Source organism: Chiloscyllium punctatum, chromosome 37 (genome assembly GCF_047496795.1).
Source record: "Chiloscyllium punctatum isolate Juve2018m chromosome 37, sChiPun1.3, whole genome shotgun sequence".
In the NCBI taxonomy this organism is placed as follows: domain Eukaryota; kingdom Metazoa; phylum Chordata; class Chondrichthyes; order Orectolobiformes; family Hemiscylliidae; genus Chiloscyllium; species Chiloscyllium punctatum.
Window position 1 is genome coordinate 7,731,024 of NC_092775.1, and position 20,162 is coordinate 7,751,185.

The 20,162-nt window shown below is 40.3% G+C and overlaps 1 protein-coding gene across 1 annotated transcript in view; it reads left to right on the forward strand.

Annotated features, from left to right (window-relative positions):
* The window catches only part of eif2s2 (eukaryotic translation initiation factor 2, subunit 2 beta), a 41,643-nt gene extending 22,226 nt beyond the window's left edge, over positions 1-19,417 (forward strand). The window contains exons 6-9 of the mRNA XM_072556187.1: positions 4,561-4,709; positions 11,871-11,927; positions 17,302-17,387; positions 18,479-19,417. Coding sequence (XP_072412288.1) covers positions 4,561-4,709; positions 11,871-11,927; positions 17,302-17,387; positions 18,479-18,654 — 468 coding nt within the window. The 3' untranslated portion in view covers positions 18,655-19,417. The remainder of the gene's footprint in view (positions 1-4,560; positions 4,710-11,870; positions 11,928-17,301; positions 17,388-18,478) is intronic.
* The last annotated feature ends 745 nt before the right edge of the window (positions 19,418-20,162 follow it).

Below are 20,162 nucleotides of genomic sequence, written 5' to 3' on the forward strand. Positions count from 1 at the left end.
TTATTGGAACGAGATGGGCGTGCACTATTTTGTTTTGGGCAATCAGTTATTCGGTTAATTGGTTAAATGCCTTTCCTCTGGGGCTCGGAGTTTTTAAAGTCTGCTCTCCGTTCAAGAGACTGCAGCAGCACACAGCATGCAAGACCCTGGCCCCAGCCCACCCAGTCCAGCGCTGCCCTCTGCACCCCCCCCCCCCGGCCCCCCGTTCAACGCTGTTCTCTGCCCCTTCCCCCAACACCACCCCCCCCCCCCCCCCCCCCCTCCCTCCCCAGGGCAGCTGGACTGGACACCAACAATAAGACTCCTGCTGCCTTTGTGGGGTAAGTCTCCAAATTACTCTCGCGCACGCACACACAACCCCCTGTAGAACTCCAGGGAAAGTGGAGAGAGAGAGCGGGGATGGGAGGTCAGTCATTTGGAGACAGTGCCTTGGAGACAGTCATTTGAATCACTGTAAACCAAAGGGGTGATCACTGTTGGAAACACGTCTTTGATGTAATGTTTCTATCAGGACCTCGAGATCTCCTTTGGATAATCTGATTTTTGGATAATTGATGTTCAGGTAATCAAGGTTCCTCTGTATTTCATCAAAGTAATGGCAAAAAAACTATGTCCCTTTACCCTCTCTTTATTGTCTGCATGGCAGAAACCCCACCATTCAAAGTAACTAATGATGGCTTTTATGGCTGACCCCTTTGTCCAACCCAGTACTGACTGTCTGTCTACCAAGATGCTGTTTCTCTCCCTCTTTTTTTTTTTATATATTGTACTGAAACATCTCAGTACATCGCACCCATTTATTTTTCCTCCTCGATTTGATGTCCCCTCAAGACCATTGAGTATAGGAGTTGGGATGTCATGTTGAGGTAGTACAGGACATTGGTGAGGCCACCTTTTGGAGTGCTGTGTGCAGTTTTGGTTGCCCTGTTATTGGATGGATATTTTTAAATTGGAAAGTGTTCAAGAAGGACTTACCAGGATGTTCCCAGCAATGGAGAGTTTGAGTTATAAAAATAGGCTGGACAGGCTGAGACTTTTTCACTGGAGCATAGGAGATTAAGAGGTGACCTTGTCGAGGTTTATAAAATCATGAGCATAAATAAGGTGAAGAACAAAGGTCTTTTCCCTGCAGTGATTGAGTTCCAAACTAGGGTGTATATTTTAAAGATGAAAGGAGAAGGATTTAAAAAGGACCTGAAGGGAAACATTTTCACAGGGTGGTTTGTATGTGGAATGAATTGCCAGAGGAAGTAGTAGATGCAGGTACAGTTAGAACATTTAAAAGACATTTGGGTAAGTACATTATTAGGAAAAGTTTAGAGGGCTATGGGCCAAATGCAGGCAAGTGGGCAGAGTTTAGTTTGGGAAACTTGGTCAGTGTGGATAAGTTAGACCAAAGGGTCTGTTTCTGTGCTGTCTGACTCTAAATCTATAGCAGAATTAGGTTGTTGACATTCACTGCCAGTTTGGCAGGTGTAGATGCAGTTGTCTTGATCAATCTTTTTTTCTGCCCCTTTCAAATAAGACTTCCTAGCATGAGGCTTTTTTCCCCAATCTGTATTGTTACAGATGTGTATTTTGCTATTACTTTCTAATGAACATATCAGCTAGAGCGTTAGCAATATGGTGACATTTCTCATTCTCATTATTATCAGTTTGGGCAATTACTCTATGCTGTGCTCATGACTGTGTTGCAAGATCCAGAGCACTTCTACATTCCTGACTGCTTTTTTTTTATAGAAGACAATTATTCATAAAATAATGAAACAGCGGTTTTCTCCCACATCCAAAGATGTACAGGTCAGGTGAATTGGCCATGCTAAATTGCCCAGTGTTAGGCGTATTGGTCCAGGGTAAATGTAGGGTAGGGGTGGGTTATTCTTCAAAGGGTTGGTTTGAACTTGTTGGGCCAAATGGCCTGTTTCCACACTGGGGGAATCTAATCTGAAAAAAAGCACTTGATTTAAATGTTGATTCAATTCTGTAGTAAATTAGCAGTAATTATTGCTATTTCATGCTCATTTGTTTCTGTTTTCATGATGTATGAATATTAATGAATTTGTACTGAGAAACTTAACACTACTGCCACTATCCCTCTACGCAAACAGTGAGCCAGTCCACCTGGTTATCATTTCTTGTTGCAGCAGATAGGAGTATCTTGATGTTACTCCTTTACTCCTCAGACTTTTTAAACATGTTTCAGTTCTGTCCAACATTTTGTTTCTATATTTGTCAGCATGTTAATTCCATATTAACAGCACAATGGTCTGTGACATTTGATTCAAAGTTTTACACTTATGTTACGTGGTTTTCTGTCTGACTGGCACAGAAATGTATTTTCCAAAGCAGCAGCAAATCTCTTGTCCTCACTATTGGCTCTCTATTGTTGAGTGTGGCACTGGAAGGGCACTGGAAGAGCACAGCAGGTCAGGCAGCATCCGAGGAGTAGGAGAATTGACGTTTCGGGCAAGAGCCCTTCATCAGGCTTGTGCCCGAAATGTTGATTCTCCTGCTTCTCGGATGCTGCCTGACTTGCTGTGCTTTTCCAACATCGTGCACTTGATTCTGGTCTCGGGCACCTACAGTCCTCGCTTTCTCCCCATTGGTTCTCCATTGAGTAGATGTATTTATATGTACAGAAATGTGTATTTTGAAAAGTGATTTCTGATGTTAATACCAAGTTCTTGTTTCCATGTTCAGTTGACTGCTGTATAAACAGTATTAGCGATACATCTCACCACTCAGCCTAAAAGCTTAGTGAAAAGTGCGATGTGTTATTTTGGGAATTAACAATGTTAGGTGTGTCTAACCAACAATTCTGTCATTCTACCCTATGTACATAATATAACAAAAAACAGCTTGACTGTTTTATTGAAGATTTTTTTTGCATGTATGTCTTCACAGCAGGAGTGCAGAGTTTACAGTGCGTGACTGAATTGATTAAAATATTTCTTATGTATGGTTTTTCACAGCACTTCAGTTGGCAGCATCTCAATTTACCTTAATCTGATACAATTTTTATATAGGCATACAACTCATTATCCAAAATGCTTGGGACCAGCTGGTTTTTGGAATTCAGAATTTTTCGAATTTCAGAACAATTGACAGTTTGGTGAAATTGTTTTAAAATCTTATCAATAGCAGATGTACTGTAAGCAAAATGGGCCCTGAAGCAGAATTGAGGCCTGCCAGTGCTGGGCCATGTCCCCACACGTTGCATCTGTGTGACACTCATCGAGTGGGTGTGGAGTTGGGTTAAGTCTTTGCACGCCATCAACTTTGTGAATGAAAAAAAGCTTCACGAAAACGTCTTCGGAATTCGGAGCTTTTTGGAATTTCGAAATAAAGGGTTGTGTACCTGTATTATGTGAAAAATAATCTATTTAAACACTTCTGCCACCTTATTTCCCTCCTGGTACTCATTTCCATATTTGTAATATAAACTCCTTTTATACAATATATCCAGTGCTTCTGAGTACTGCCTTGATATTAAAATGTGCATCTCTAATATGACGATAAATAACTAAACATTTTAAAAAATCATAAATTCTTCTGTCCTACACCTTTCATATATTTGCATTGTTTTAGCTCTGGCCTGTTGAGCATCCCAGTTTTAAACTTTTTTGCAACACACTTCATTGTTACTTAGTATGTAGTGATAAATGTCTGCAAGGTACTTATGATTCAGGCTATAGAGTCATAGGGATGTATAGCATGGAAACACACACTTCACTCCAACTTACCCATGCCGACCAGGTATCCTAAATTAATCTATTTGCATTTGGCCCATATCCCTGTAAACTCTTCCTAATCATATACCCATCCAAATACCTTTTAAATGTCATAAATGTACTAGCCACTTCCACCTCCTCTGGCAACTCATTCCATACATGCATCACCCTCTGCATGTAAAGGTAACCCCCTTGGGTCCCTTTTGAATTTTTCTCCTCTCACCTTAAACTAATGTCCTCTAACTTTGGATTCCCCTACCCTGGGGAAAAAGATCCTGAATTGTTTATATACTTCGGTTCAGTTTGTCCAACCATGTGTTGCCAGCTGTCCAGGATTAGTCTTGGAGTCTCCAAGGTTTAAAGATGAATCTCCAGTTTCTTTAAATCCCTTTTTTTTTGGGGTTGGGGGGCACATTGATTTGTTGTAATAGTGGAGGAATGTGAGTGGTAGCTGCCTGATGATTGGAGGTGGAAACCTTTCAAGTTTGTATTCAGAGTTGAGAATTGTATTTTTGTTGAAGATAACATTCCCTCTTGACTACCTATACTACATTTTCACGAATGTCACTACATAAATTTTTTTAAAAAAGGATTCTCCAAGAAATGAAAATTTACAGCTATAATTATCCCTTGAATGAAAGATACTTCCAGTTATGCGATTGGACCTCAGTGGATCCCAAAAATATTTTATTCCTATAAGAGTTTAGTGAGCACTTTGTTATTTCCTATACACTTTGATTTCAAGCTAATTATTTACCTGTTCTTCATGTGTCTGCAAGTCAGGCTGTACTAATTATGTTAATGTGCATTCTCATCTCCTGTCCTTCAGTTGCTGACTCGTGTATTCAACATCATGCGAGAAAAGAATCCTGATATGGTGGCTGGAGAAAAGCGAAAGTTTGTAATGAAACCACCTCAGGTGGTCAGAGTAGGAACCAAGAAGACATCGTTTGTGAATTTCACAGATATCTGTAAACTGTAAGTTTTCAGTACTAATCACTTCCTCTGTGTTGTGTTAGTGGAGGTTTCCAGAGATTAGTAACAATATTAATCCAAAGAAGTAAACTCCAGATCATTAAACAAGATTTTATTTAGAGTCATAGAGATGTACAGCACAGAAACAGACCCATATTTGGATCCACAGAACATCGAGATCTACATTCTATCCCTTATTTCTTGCTCCAAGATGGTCTTTGCCTTCATTTAGTTTTTAGATGCCTTGTGCTGCTGGTGTTTTGTCTTCTGTGGAAATAGACAGTCTTCATTTAACACATTTGGCATTTCCTTGCCCTTTAAAAATCATATTCTGTCTGGCATTCACCTTTTATTTATTTTTAAAAAATTTTTGTCACACCCTTACAGTTCTATTCCCTTTGTTCCTTGTTGCTTTTTATAACTGTCCCACTAGTTTCCCTTTATACCACAAATATTTTAGTTCAGTTTTGCCTTTGGTTTGTTGATCATGCTTGTTTAATGTGATAATGAAGTCTTTGCTTTTTTAGGCTTATGGGTTTTTTTTTTGCACCAAATGCTGTTTTTGATGCTTCCCGCATTTTGAAAAACTGGTATTTTTAGAGCGTACAATATGAGAACACTTCGAATGTACTGAAGTATTTAAAAATATGTTCTGAAAGTTTTTGGGATGCAATGTAATGATTAAAGTGATATCATTACTGCCCAGTAAATTATGGTTAATTCCATAAAAGAATATTCCGTCTACAAAGTTTTGTTGTAATACAAGTCCAGTTTTTGTGTATAACCTTTTTTTTTCCTACACTTAGTTTTATCCCAGAATGGGACAATGCAGTGATTTATTTTTTGGTTGCTGTATGATCTAGTGCACCTTAGCAGGAACATTACAAAACTAAGACTCAGGCAGCTTTCTTCAAAATGAAAAGATGCAAAGTATTTCCCTGTAATACTGGAAGCAACAAAGGTACTTGTTATTTAGTGGGAGGTGGCACACTGGTTGTTTGTGAATGTTAATTCTTCTATGGAGTCATAGAGATGTACAGCATGGAAACATGCTAAGATAGAATGATTAAGCTCTGAGGAATGAGATTTTCTTCGAACAGAAATTGCCGGTTTGAATCAAACATATACAAGTAATGTCTTAATGCTTGTGAGTTGATAATTAGATAGAAATTTACTGTAACTTTAATTTGTGGCAATACAGTAAAATGTGTACAAGTTGCACCAAAAGCAGTGCCATTTAATTATACAATTTGTAAGGCAAAGTTAAGATTTTTTTTGTTCATTCCACAGCCTCTGCCATTGGGTCACCATACTACAACTTATTAATAGCATGTGTTTTGCATGAGGGCCAAGAAGATATCACATCACTGTCAAAACCATCTTGAAATGATAGTTGGCCTTTTTAAAGTTTGGGATATGGAGGCTGCTGATGCAGTTGGCAGGGAGGCTGTGCAGGGCGGTTTTTTAAACTGCTGAATTTAAGTAAAGTGTATTTGGGTTTTCTACTGGGTTTTTCAAGACTGGAATCAGGCCTGAGAATGGACTAGTCAGACCATGTCTGCTAAAACAAACCAAAAACCTAAAGGAGTCACAGAGTAATTAGCTCTGTGCCAGAACTCCTTGGCAGATTTGTTGCCCCAGAGCTTTTGACTTCAAAACTTCAGCTTTGTGACCCCATTTTGCTGCAGTAGCTGGCTGATCTCGTCTTTCTGCGTTCAACTCTGTATTTTGCTGTTTGGTTTGTGCTGTTTGTTGTGTTTGGAACCTTGCCTCCCCTTTCTTGCATGATAGTCCTTTCTCTTCCTGTTCCTTTTGGTGCTTTGATCCTGTAACAGCTATGGTGTCTGCAAATGAAGACACCTTTTCTTTTGATTTTGTAACTAATAAAAGATGATGGAAGGGCAGAGTTACACAAATACGTAGTGGCTTTAGAATGTTCTGTATCCTCGCTATACGATAAGTGAACCCTTGTGGCAATTTGTATGGTTGTAATTAAACAGTGTCTCTCTTAAATGTCTGTAATACAGCTGGAACTTTTTTTTTTAACCTGAGCAGAGCCTCAGCATTGAAATGCTGAATCATGCTTACTGCAAGTTGTTATAATACAGGACGTGGACATTTTATTTCCCTTAAACTGTGAGCCTACTCTTTGTTTGTTCTACACTCGTTCCTAACATTCCAGGTTAAGCTAAATTTCAGGGGATGGAATCAGATTTTGGATGTAGATTTGCTCGCTGAGCTGGGATGTTCATTTTCTGACGTTTTGTCACCATACAAGGTTAAATCTTCAGTGAGTCTCCAGACAAAGCACTGCTGATGATTCCTGCTTTCTATTTATATGCTTGGATTACTTTTGGGTTGGCGATGTCATTTCCTGTTGTTTTTTCTCAGGGGGTGGTAAATTGGGTCCAAGTCAGTGTGTTGATAGAGTTCTGGTTGGAGTGCCATGCTTCTAAGAATTCTCGTGCATGTCTGTGTTTGGCTTGTCCTAGGATGGATGTGTTGTCCCAGTCAAAGTGGTGTCCTTCCTTATCTGTATGTGAGGATACTAGTGAGAGAGGGTCATGTCGTTTTGTGGCTAGTTGGTGTTCATGTATCTTGGTGGCTAGTTTTCTGCCTGTTTGTCTGATAGTGTTTGTCACAGTTCTTGCACAGTATTTTGTAAATGACATTAGTTTTGCTTGTTGTCTGTATAGGGTCTTTCAAATTCATTTAGCTGTTTTAGTGTGTTCAAGACCATCAATAATACCCTTACTGGCATAAAATTCACTAAAGAGGAGGAAAACAACAAACTGCCATTCCTAGATGTCACAATAGAGTGAGCAACCAGTGGGGAACTTCAAACCAGCGTCTCCAGGAAAACAACACATACGGATCAAATATTGAACTACAGAAGCAATTGCCTCAACATCCACAAAGCTGCATCAGAACATTATTTCAACAAGCCAACACACTGCAGCACAGAGGAACTACACAGAACAGTGTATTAAAAAAGAATGGGTATCCAATAAACGCAGTCCGCAGATTTCTCAGCAACATTCCCAAACAAGCTGACAAAACTCATCCAGAAACCCTAGCCACTCTTCCCCCTACATCAAAGACATCTCAGAAATGACTGCCAGACTGCTTGGACCCCTTGGCATCATGGTAGCACACAAACCTACCAACATGCTAGAACAGCAGCTAATGAACTTGAAAGACCCTATTACAGACAACAAGCAAAACTAATATCATTTACAAAATACCGTGCAAGGACAGTAGCAAGCATTACATTGGACAACCAGGCAGAAAACTAGCCACCAGGATACATGAACATCAACTAGCCCTCTCTCACTAGTATCCTTACATCCAGATGGGATGGGACAACACATCCATCCTAGGACAAGCCAAACAAAGACATGCATGAGAATTCCTAGAAACATGGCATTCCAACTGAAACTCAATCAACAAACACATTTGACTTGGACCCCATTTATCACCCCTTGAGAAAAATAACAGGAAATGATGTCACCACAGGAAATGACATCGTCAACCCAACCAAAGATAGAGAGCAAGAATCATCAGTGCTTCAATTGGAGGCTCACTGAAGATGTTGCCTAGTATCTGAAAACATCTGAAAATGAACTTCCAGCTCAGCAAGCAAACCTACATGGAGAACCTCAACCTGAGCTACAAATCTTCTCAAGACTCGCTAAAACTGGACTTTATTGGTTCAGGGACAACAAACTTATATTTGTTTTAAATTTTGCAGCAAAGCAGTTGTATTTACATTTAAGCAGTATCTCTCACAGGCTCAAACTCTCCAGAGAAAGTTCAGCAGCCAGTAAAGCACTTTAATGTTTAGTCAGTGTTGCCTTCGGTGCGCATGTCAGTAACTTCACAAGCTGAAGGTATTTTCTAATCAACTTGTTCAGAGATATAATCACTTTTTTATTTGGAGCAGATTGGACTTGAACCTGGGTTTCCTGGCTCAGGTAGGGCCACTGCCACAGCTTCACAAGACCCCTTCTAATTAACCTACAGTATAAATCCAAAGTCTGGTTAAAACACCAGGGATTGACAATGAATAATTGGGTCGCTCGAAGTATTTGTGGCTGTTGTGGGCCATACTGTCTACTTGTTTGGATAAGTGCAGCTACAACATTCAGTTTGTTTTTTCTGTATGTGGGATGTGGGTGTCGCTGGTCAAGCATTGCCCTTTCCTAATCACCTTGAACTGAGAGAATTGCTGGTTAGAGGATTTTGCTGTGGGCCTGGAGTCACATGTAGGCTGGACCAAGTAAGGATGGCAGATTTCCTTCCCTAAAGGGCATTTATTACCCATCTGGATTTTTAGGACAATTGACATGGTTGCCATTAGACTAGCTTTTTAATTCCAACTTTTTAGTGAATTCGCATTTCACTGTGTCCCCAAAATGTTCCCCTGGGAGCCCAGACTGCTAGTCATGCAACATTACCACTGCACCAGCTTCCCCTGTGGCCTTCAGTCATTCCACCACCAACACTGAGTAGCAGCAGTGCATGGCATCTACAAAATGCAATATAGAAATTCTCCAAAGCTTTTCAGACCGATCCTTCCAGACTTATGCCCACTATCGTCTCGAAGGACATGAGCAGCAGGTTCATGGGAACACCAGCACTTGTAAGTTGCCCTCTAAGCCATTCAGCATAGGATCATAAGAAATAGGAACATGAGTAAGCTGGTCGGCCCCTCAACGCTGCTTCAATAGGTTAGTGGCTGATCTGATTCTCCTCAATACCACCTTCCTGCATTTCCCTATAACCTCTTAGATTCTTGATCAGCAACAGAATAAATCTTGGCCAAAATATGCGCCAGGACTATGCCTTCAAAGTGGTCTGTGGCAAGAAGTTCCAAAGGTACTCAACCACTTAATCTTAGTCTTAAATTGGTGCTCCTTTATTCTGAAACTGTGTCCTCTGGTACTAGGCGCTCCCATGAGTGGAAACATCCTCTCAGCACTTAGCCTGACAGGCCCCTTCACAATATGTTTTGATGAGATCCCCTCTCGTTCTTCTCATCTCCAGTGAGTAGAGTCCCAACCTGTTTAGACTTTGCTCAAAGACAATCCTTCCATAGCTGGGATCATCCTGGTGAACTTTTCTGAACTGCCTCCAATAAATGATGTCTGTCCTCAAATAAGGGAACCAAACTGCTCACACTGCAGATGTCTCACTAGCACCTTGTACAGTTCCCCTAACAATTCAGTTGCAGTAAGACTTTCTGATTCTTGTACTTCATTTAAATAAGAGCCAGCATTTGGTTAGCCTGCTGCATCTGTGGACTAGCTTTGTGTTTCATGCACCAAAACCCCAAGTCTCTTTTTATGTTGCAGCTTTCTTCAGTTTTTCTCCATTAATAATTTTTTTTCTCTCTTTGAAAATGAACATATACGCTATTTGCCGACTTAACCTATCGATATTTCACTGTGACTGTTTGTTTGTTTGTATTCCCTTCACAATCTGCATTTCCACCGATTTTATATTGCCATTCCTTCAGTGTTCAAAATCCTGGAATTTCCTCCCTAATGGCATTGTGGTCTGTCTACAGCATATGGACTAGGCCAGACCACTCAATTTGTTCCTGTCCGTGCACAGTGAAAATTACCCGGATTAAGCTAGCTAGGTTGACGACTAGGTTTTAAAGCAGACAAATTTATTCACACAGTTACATAATGAAATACAAAGAACAGAATAAAGAATCCCCGCAGAACTCCATCTATCCAAACTAGACTTAATTACGCTGTTTCCAGTATACGCAACAGTCCCAATAAGCAAACCCCCTTTTAAAAAAAAGTTTTTAAAAATGGAACAGATGCTTACAGGTTGAAATCAGAAGGAGAGAGGGAGCCTGTTTCCACACAGCTAAACGCCTAACTAGTTCTGGCCTGAACCGCTCAGCACAGAGCTGACCACCCCCCTTTCTTTATACAGTTTCCTTCTAAAACATGACCACTTTGGCCTGAAGTCTTATCTGTTTACATACAAACAAAAAGGCCTCTCCATGCCCTCTTTAGGCTCTGTACCAAACCAGTCTAATCGGAACCAGGAGCTGTTCATGACCCCTCTGAAAAAACCAAGGGCACAATATCCCTGAGAAAAGGAACCGCTTTTAGAAAAAAACGGACCAGCTTTGTGACCGACTATAGCAATTAAAGAAGGCAGCTCGCCACCTTCTTAAGGACAATGATGCCCATATCCTTTTGGAAAATGGATTAGAACAGAGAGCATAAGATGTTCTGTCAGTTTATTTTAAAATTATTTTGCTAAAACAAATTTACCTGCTGGTGTTATTGGAGACCAGTCTGGAGATTTTGAAGTTGATTTGTTATTAAAGATAGTTATACTCCCCTGGATTATTAATTCCAATTCGGTTTGCTTGTACCTCCAAGATATCATCTACTCTTGTTTAAAGCAGTGTTCTCAAACAATTTCTATGACAGGAGAGTATGTTAAAAGTTAAACAATATTTTTATATAGAATCTAACAATATGGGAAATATTCAGATTTGATGATGTCAGTGATGGCACAAAGTCAGTATTTTAGATTCTAATGCCCTTTCATCAAAACAAATGAATGTAACAAGCTTCTGATAAATGGTTATTGAACTGGTGTTTTGCGAACCTATTTTATTGATGATGGAATGAAGAATTTCTGAAAAATACCAGTATCTATAAAGCTGACACCCCCCCCTCCCCCACCGCTTCAGTTTTTTTTTGAAAAGCCTTTAATCAGCTGTTCATTTTTGACGCTTGTCTGGATAATCACTTGTTTCTCTGGGTATTTCAGAAATTCTGTGTCTAATGAAAACAATCGTTCGATGCTGGTGTTGTGTATGATTTTCTGTAATATCCATTTTAAGCCTGTTTGGTATATGGTAGTCCTATTCTAAGGAAGTATTTTTTTGGCATTGACTACTGATGTAAGGAACCTTTTTTTAAAAAAAAACTTTGTCTGATTCTGATTAAGATGTGTAGTAATTATCTTTGCAACTCATTTGGGAAGGTATAGAAAAGTTCATTGACTCCTATTAACAATGCTTTTGAATTGAGGTAATAATGCAAACCTGAGTGTAGAACTGTAACTTGCAAGTTTGTATTTGACACCGATGCAATTCTGAATTTTTAAAAAAATTTCTGCCCTCAGGCTACATCGTCAACCAAAGCATCTTCTGGCATTTCTATTGGCTGAGTTGGGTACAAGGTAAGAGGGTTTTTTTTTCCAAGAATTATATAACTAACTAAAATGTATATAGTATTGAAACACCTCAGTTCTTTATAAAGATTGGAAGGGTGTGTGGGGGAGTTTAGGCGAAGAAAGGGGAAGGATAGGAATCTAAAAGGTCCCTCTGCTTTGATGTGACTGTGAAAATGTCTACTGGGCTGTTGAGTTCTGAAGTGCCTCAGTGCAGTAGGTTATTGAAAGAAAGGGCAGCATGCTGGCTCACAGTGCCACGTTCGAATCTGGCCTCGGGTAACTGTGTGTGGATTTTGCACATTCTCCCCATGCCTGCATGGGTTTCCTCCCACAGTCCAAAGATGTGCAGGTTGGGTGAATTGGTTGTGGGGAATTGCCCATAGTGTTCAGGGATGTGCACGTTGGGCGTATTAGTAAAAGTAAATGTAGAGTAATAGTGTAGGGGAATGGGTCTGGGTGGGTTACATTTGGGATGATTGGTGTGGACTAGTTGGGCCAAATAGCTTGTTTCCACACTGTAGGGATTCTTTAATTTTATGAAGAGAAGCAACAGTGAAACAAACTTGCGTTATTTCTGGTCAATGGCATGTAGTGTATGGAGAGCTCCCCTTGTGATGTCCTAATCCTTCAGTATACGTCTTCCAATCTGAGAGAAATCTGTTGAAACTAAGTTGAAATGTTAACAGCTGACAGAAGGCATGTACAAAGTTACTGCCAATTTACTTGCAAGGATCAAAATTTCGTTCTACTTTTTAAACCTTTTTTTTTTCTCCAGTTTTTAATTTTCATTCATCAAGCTTGCATACCTGTGGCAACAGGAATATCCTCTCTTGAAAGAAAGTGAGTTTGAGGGTTGAATGCCAGTATTTTTCCACGTGTGTTGCCTGGCTTACTGTTTATGTACAAGGAGGACTCCCTGTTGCCACCTAACTGGCGCAGAGGTGGGGAGTTGGACTGCTGAAGCAAGCCGATTCTGTCTCAATTTATTTCATTATGACTTTTACCGTGCGGCGGCTGATGAATCAGCCTATCTGCTTGTAGCTGTGGTATCATTCTTACTGCTGCACGGTTGAGTTCAGATACTGTGGAAACCGACAACCTTTTCACACAGAGGGTGGTAAGTGTATGGAATGAGTTGTCAGAGGAAGTGGTGGAGGCTGGTACAATTGCAACATTTTAAGAGGCATTTGGATGGGTATATGAATAGGAAAGGTTTAGAGGCATATGGGCTGGGTGCTGGCAGGTGGGACTAGATTGGGTTGGGATATCTGGTCAGCTTGGACTGAAGGGTCTGTTTCCATACGGTATATTTCTATGACTCTATTCCCTAATATTCTACAGTGATAATGCACATTAGTAATTTCATTTCATTTCATATTTTTGGACTGTTCCAGAGCATTTGATCAAATTATATTTCCTTATCCGGTCTTCCCATTTGCACTTTACTGGGATTAGTCCCCCAGTTATCTTAAATTTTAAAACCATTGTTCTGTTCCCCTTATCTGAAAGTGCATTGTAGTTTTTTCTCATTTTATCTTGCAGCCACCACTTCCAGTCTTTTTGAGAAATGATTCCACTGCATCATGTGCAGCCTCAACGCTTGGTAGTAGACTGATTTAAATCTGTGGTGTGGAATACAGAGGCACCTCAATTATCTGAAGGACACTGGTGGGGTCAATTTCCTTTGGTTAATTAAACGCCAGATAACATTGTTTAGCCGAGCATTTGAACATGACAATCTTACGGGATAATCTGATATCTGGATAACCAAATGCCGGATAATCGAGGTTCCTCCGGAGTCTGCTGAAACTACCCTCCTCCCTCCTTCTTCTCCTTGATTAGGGATAGTCAGCACAGTTTTGTGAAGGGAAGATCGTGCCTCACAAACCTTAGAGTTCTTTGAGAAGGTGACCAAACAGGTAGATGAGAGTAAACCGGTTGATGTGGTGTATATGGATTTCAGCAAGGCATTTGATAAGATTCCCCACAGTAGGCTATTGTACAAAATGCAGATCAATGGGATTGTGGGAGATATAGCAGTCTGGATCAGTAATTGGCTTGCTGAAAGAAGACAGAGGGTGGTGGTTGATGGGAAATGTTCATCCTGGAGTCCAGTTATGAGTGGTGTACTGCAAGGGTTGGTGTTGGGTCCACTACTGTTCGTCATTTTTATAAACTATCTGGATGAGGGTGTAGAAGGCTGGGTTAGTAAATTTGCAGATGGCACTAAGGTCGGTGGAGTTGTGGATAGTGACGAAGGATGTTGTAGGCTACAAAGAGACGTAGATAAGCTGCAGAGCTGGGCTGAGAGGTGGCAAATGGAGTTTAATGCGGACAAGTGTGAGGGGATTCACTTTGGTCGGAGTAACCGCAATGCAAAGTACTGGGCTAATGGTAAGATTCTTGGTAGTGTAGATGAGCAGAGAGATCTGTGTCCAGGTACACAGATCCTTGAAAGTTGCCACCCAGGTTGACAGGGTTGGTAAGAAGGCATACGGTGTTTTAGCTTTTATTAATAGAGGGATCGAGTTCTGGAACCATGAGGTTATGCTACAGCTGTACAAAACTCTACGGCTTCACTTGGAGTATTGTGTACAGTTCTGGTCACCACATTATAAGAAGGATGTGGAAGCTTTGGAAAGGGTACAGAGGACATTTACTAGGATGTTGCCTGGTGTGGAGGGAAGGTCTTAAGAGGAAAGGCTGAGGGACTTGTTTTCGTTTGAAGAAGGTTGAGAGGTGACTTAATAGAGACATACAAGATAATCAGAGGGTTAGATAGGGTGGACAGGGAGAGCCTTTTTCCAAGTATGGTAACACGAGCACGAGGGGGCATAGCTTTAAATTGAGGGGTGATAGATATAGGACAGATGTCAGGTAGTTTCTTTACTCAGTGTAGTAAGGGCATGGAATGCTTTGCCTCCAACGGTAGTAGATTCACCAACTTTTAAGTACATTAAAGTCCTCATTGGGCAAGCATATGGATGTACATGGAATAGTGTAGGTTAGGTGGGCTTTAGATTGTTGCGCCGACCTGTCATACCATTGAGTACCGTAGGGCCTGTACTGCGTTGTAATGTTCTATGGAGGCCATTCAGCAGTGTACCAGGTCTTTGGTGGTATCTGTTTTAACCCTTTTGCAGTTTGTCCTTCATGGTGTGAGCAAATTTCTACTTCAAGAATTTCAGTTTCTCTTTGGAAACCTGCCACGAAATTCACTTCTACCATCCTTCTAGAAATTGTCCATGACCAATAATTGCCGGCATAACAGGAGAGCAAAATCACCTTGTTTTGCTTCCGGACCTTTTGTAATCACTTTAAATCTTTGTCCTCTGGTTACCCATTCTTCTAGCACTGCAGGCTGTGATGGAGCAAGGTGAAACAAACTGGGAGGGCGTAGGCATTTGGATCATGAATGCTGTCATGGGTCATTGGGACAATTGGCCTGTTTATGCTGTAACTTCTTGGCAATTCTTTAGCCAGTTGTATGCCATGTTAGGTCTACTCCAATGACCATTTTTAGTGGTTGCAAAGTTGACATGGTGGTATTGAAACCTAAAATAGTGTGCTGTTTTCATTAAAATTGGTTAGGAATACCTGTTTTCCATTGACTCTCAATTCACTTGGGCATGGGCTCACAAAGTTTTGTTGTGCCTGAGCCCTTACCAATCTGTCTGGTTGCATTGTAGGAATTGATGCCTGAATTGGACTCAACAGCAGATGCTACCAGAAATTATGTGCACTCATGCTTATTTTTTGTGACAGTATCATTTTAAGAAAAACAAAAAAGACTTCCCGATGATGCTAGGAAGTATTTTTTAAATTTAATCAGAGTGATCAAAGAATTGGGATTGAATTCCTCTAAACGAACCTTAGAGCATTTGAAAAGAATTAATTTGATGAGGTAATCAACTGTTTAGATATTTATAAACCCTGCAAGGGCTGTGATTTTTAATATATTTCTGTAAATGTGAGCAGTTGACTGCATTGAATGTGAAAAAGGGAAAAATATTTGAACAATGCTGTGATTGCAAGCTTTAGAGTAAAAGTGAGAGAATAGGGCTAATTTCAAATCATTCAACACGTGCAGGAAGGACAGTGTGGTCTTGTCCCATCTTTTATGCTCAGCTTTCAGAACAGGAATGTCTCTGTTTAATATCTTTAAGAGATGATCTTCCAGCAGTATTCACATTCTCTTAGTGTCTGTTTACCCTTTTATAATATTTTTGAGGTAGGTCCAAATATGACTTAGCCCAATCATTTGAGGAAGTAACATGGGAGATTGGCATGCAGTTGATGTAGTCTGGTAAGGATTTTGCCAAACTCCACATGGCAGATTCATTTTTTTTACAATGAAATGGGAAATCTAGCAACCAGGTGATGAAATTGGCTCATTATTAAAAAGGTTGACTGGTGCTTTTGCAGTTGGAGAGCTATTTCCTTCTGAGGTTTGCCATTAAGACCCTTTGTTGGTGTATACGTTAATGATTTAGATGTAAATGTTAAGGGCATGACCAGCATATAGATCAGACAAATTTGGCTGCCTGGTCGATACTGAAGATGGAAAGGTTATATTGCAACAAGATTCAGTGGGTTGATCAGATGGTTAGAGTGACAAATGAACCTCCATTCAGAAGTAAGATCTATGGCATTTAGGGAGATCAAACAAGGCAAAGTACTGGCATGGTGTTGAACTGGGGTGGATAATTACAAAAAATTAAAAATAAGGTGGTGCTAGGAACAAACCAAGTTAGTGGAATCACATGGTGGGTATAAGAGTTGTATGCTGAGAGTCTAGCCAAAGTAACAAGTAATCCAAAATTGCACAAATTAATTAAGGTGGATTCTCTCTGCCTCAATTAATCAGATTCCAGGTCATCCATTCACTTGCTATTGTTGGCACTTTACTCACACTGTATGATACTCTTGATCATCTGCTGAGGCTGTTTATTCAGCCTGTCGACTCTCCATTCAATCATCTTTATGTTCTTTTGATCGCTCTGCTCATACGTTCTGTGCCTGTGGACTTCTCTTCATTCCACCTAATAAGGGAGCAGTGCTCCAACCGCTTGTGATTTCAAATAAACCTGTTGGATTATAATCTGGTATCGTGAGACTTCTGATCATGGTAAAGTAATTCATCATTAATGGGTGAACAGAGGTGTTAAGGAAATGAGGACATTGAAGATGGCAGGACAGGTTGATAAGGTTACCCAAAAGGCATGTCGAATCCTTTTAACTGAGGTATGGAATACCAGAGCTCTCCTCTTGCAATGACTGCTGTATTTGAGACTGTGTAGTCAGTGCGCATCTGAAGCATTTGTGATAAATTTAAATGCTAACATTTTACTTGACAGTGTTTTTTTTATCTTTTTAATAGTGGATCCATTGATGGTAACAACCAGCTTGTAATTAAAGGGAGGTTCCAGCAAAAACAAATCGAAAATGTATTAAGGAGATACATCAGTGAGTATAATGGATTGTTTATCATGTGGAGGCACAGAAACTACTAGGAAAATAAGTGATGTAAGGATAAATTATTGACCAGGATAAATAAGGCTCTGAGGGAACTTCATTGAACTCTAAAATAAAAATCAATTGAAAAAAAATAATTTAATGTTTCCCTCCTAATTCCTTCATGGTCGTCTCTTAACCTGTTAGTTTACTGGTCTGGGCTCACATCTCCCTCTGTACTGAAGTAGTGTTGCAATATCGAAGGTGGGGTTAGAAATCTGTAACACATGTAACGTTTGACTTTTTTTGAACAGCTATGAAGTTTATTTTGAAGTTGATCATAAAATATCCTGGCTTCTTTGTGTCCCACAATAGACTTGGCAACTAAATCGCTTTTGTTTCTTCGGCCTTGCTCTCCTACTGTGCAAGCGCAATCAAATATTAAAACAAACAACTGCGGATGTTGGAAATCTGAAACAAACGCAGAAATCACTGGAGAAGCTCAGCAGGTCTGGCAGCATCTGTAGACAGAGAAGCAGAGTTAATGTTTTTAGTCCAATTATGGGCCTTGACACACTAGCTCTGCTTCTCTGTCTACAGATGTTGGCAGACCTGCTGAGTTCTTCCAGCAATTTCATTTGTACTACAGTCAGATATTTGTTGGTCATCTTTATTTTGCTCCATGTCTCTTCGGCATCTTTGACACTTACAACAAAAGCAGAAATTGTTTATGAACTAAGCAGGTCTGGCAGCATCTCTGGAGTGAAAACAGAGTTAACTTTTTGGGTTCAGTCACCCTTCTGCGGAACCATTTTGAGAAAGGTCACTGGACCTGAAACTTTAATTCTGCTTTCTCTCCACAGATGCTGACAGACTTGCTGTGTATTTCCAGAAATTTGTTTTTGTTTCTGATTTTCCAGTGCTCATATTCTTTTGATTTTGTTTTAAAAAGTCATTTAGGTTCATTTTTCATCTAAAAGAACATAATAGAATTGTTCTGGATTATCTGTGAAATATTTTCTAACGTGCATTTGTATTTTTAATCCTGTTCTCCGCCCCCCACCCCCACCCCCACCTTCCCTGACGTTGCCACCCTATTACAGAGGAGTATGTAACCTGCCATACTTGTCGGTCGCCAGACACCATCTTGCAAAAGGACACAAGGCTGTATTTCTTGCAGTGTGAGACCTGTCATTCTCGCTGCTCTGTGGCCAGCATCAAAACCGGCTTCCAGGCTGTTACCAGCAAGCGTGCACAGCTCCGTGCCAAAGCACATTAACCTAAACCTTAACCACTGGAGAGAACAGGAACTGGGAGTTTAATGTAATTAGGACTGTTTTACCAAACAAGGGGTGGGTTTTAAGCAGATTAAAATACAACAATAAAATGCTGCTGACTCGGGAGGGTGGGGAGGAGGAAAATAAACTAATGGTGAGCATTGTTCTGCAAAGTCCTCCTGAACCTCAGTGTATTGTAACAGTACTGTTGCACTGCTCTCTGTTCATATCCTGTCCAGTCAGCAGTATAAATGCAGAAAGAAAATTGCCTTTTATACCTTGTAGGCTGCTGGAGGTACAGCTCAATTTCCTGGAGCTTGGAAATGATCCACTGAATGTTGTTAAAGTGTGCATAATTTCTTTTTTGATTATACCTCACCCTGGCTGGTTATTTGCTGTCTGGCTGCTGTATTATTTTTTTTAACAGGGAGGGTGGGGAGGAGGGGAGTTGACCAAATTACGCTAAATAAGTTTAGAAATTTATTAAACAAATTCCCTGAAAATATTTAAAATTGTGGACTTTTAAAATTGATTCCATCTTTAAGTCGAAATCTTTCCAATGCCAGGGTGAGGTCGGAGTTGCAAAGCATAATCTATGCTGATTTTTTTGCAGTGGTGTTGAAGGTGTATCCTTATTCAGCCGTGGATTGGTTGGGAGAGGGTTTTTAAAAAACGTGACGCCTTGTTGAATTGATTACAGGCTCTGGATTGTACACCATCCGGTGACGAGAATGCAAGAAAAAAAGTAATAAAATAGTAAAACTAGTGGTTACCAGCCATTCTCCTCTGCTTCTGCTAATGTTTGACCCAAGCCTGACTCTTGTCAAGCTGGTTGTGACCATCAGCCACTTCTAGCATGTTCAAAGTGTAGGTACCAACTTGAAGGCTAGCAGCAAAAGGTAAGGTCTCTCTCTTACAGCCATCTAGTCACCAAACTGCTAAAGCAAAAGGAGCCACTTGCCTTTACACAACGTAGGCAGTGTGTTTCATGTTGGTGAGGAGTGGTGGGAGTGTCTTTGTGTTGATGCTGTTCAGAAACCTGTGCAAAACAGTCCTTTGCTGGCTGTAATCGTGAATTAGCTGGAATGTTGGCTGAATTTTATCTGGGACACTGCCCTCTATTGAGGCTAAACAGCTCCCCATTTCAAGGATGTTGCAAAACCCTTTGACAAGTTCAAAGCAAATGTTTAATTGTGGATTTGGTTTCATGGCATGATTTGGAAACTTGAAAGAAATTACTCCATAAGACTTGGGCCTCAATCAGAATGATTTGATCCTTGTTGCCTGGATTGTTTAATGAATTGCCTGCTATGACTGTGCTCATTACACTTCTCTTGTAAAAATACCCCATTCACACATCACTCCAATTGAATGTGGTTTGTTTAGTAGGGTTTGCCTTCAGGAAGGGTAATTAGAAAACGGCTGTTATCGAGGTCTGCTCCCCCAGGGTACATGACTGACAAGGCAGAATATTTGACGTTATTTCAAGGACAAATCCCATCCTCCCAAC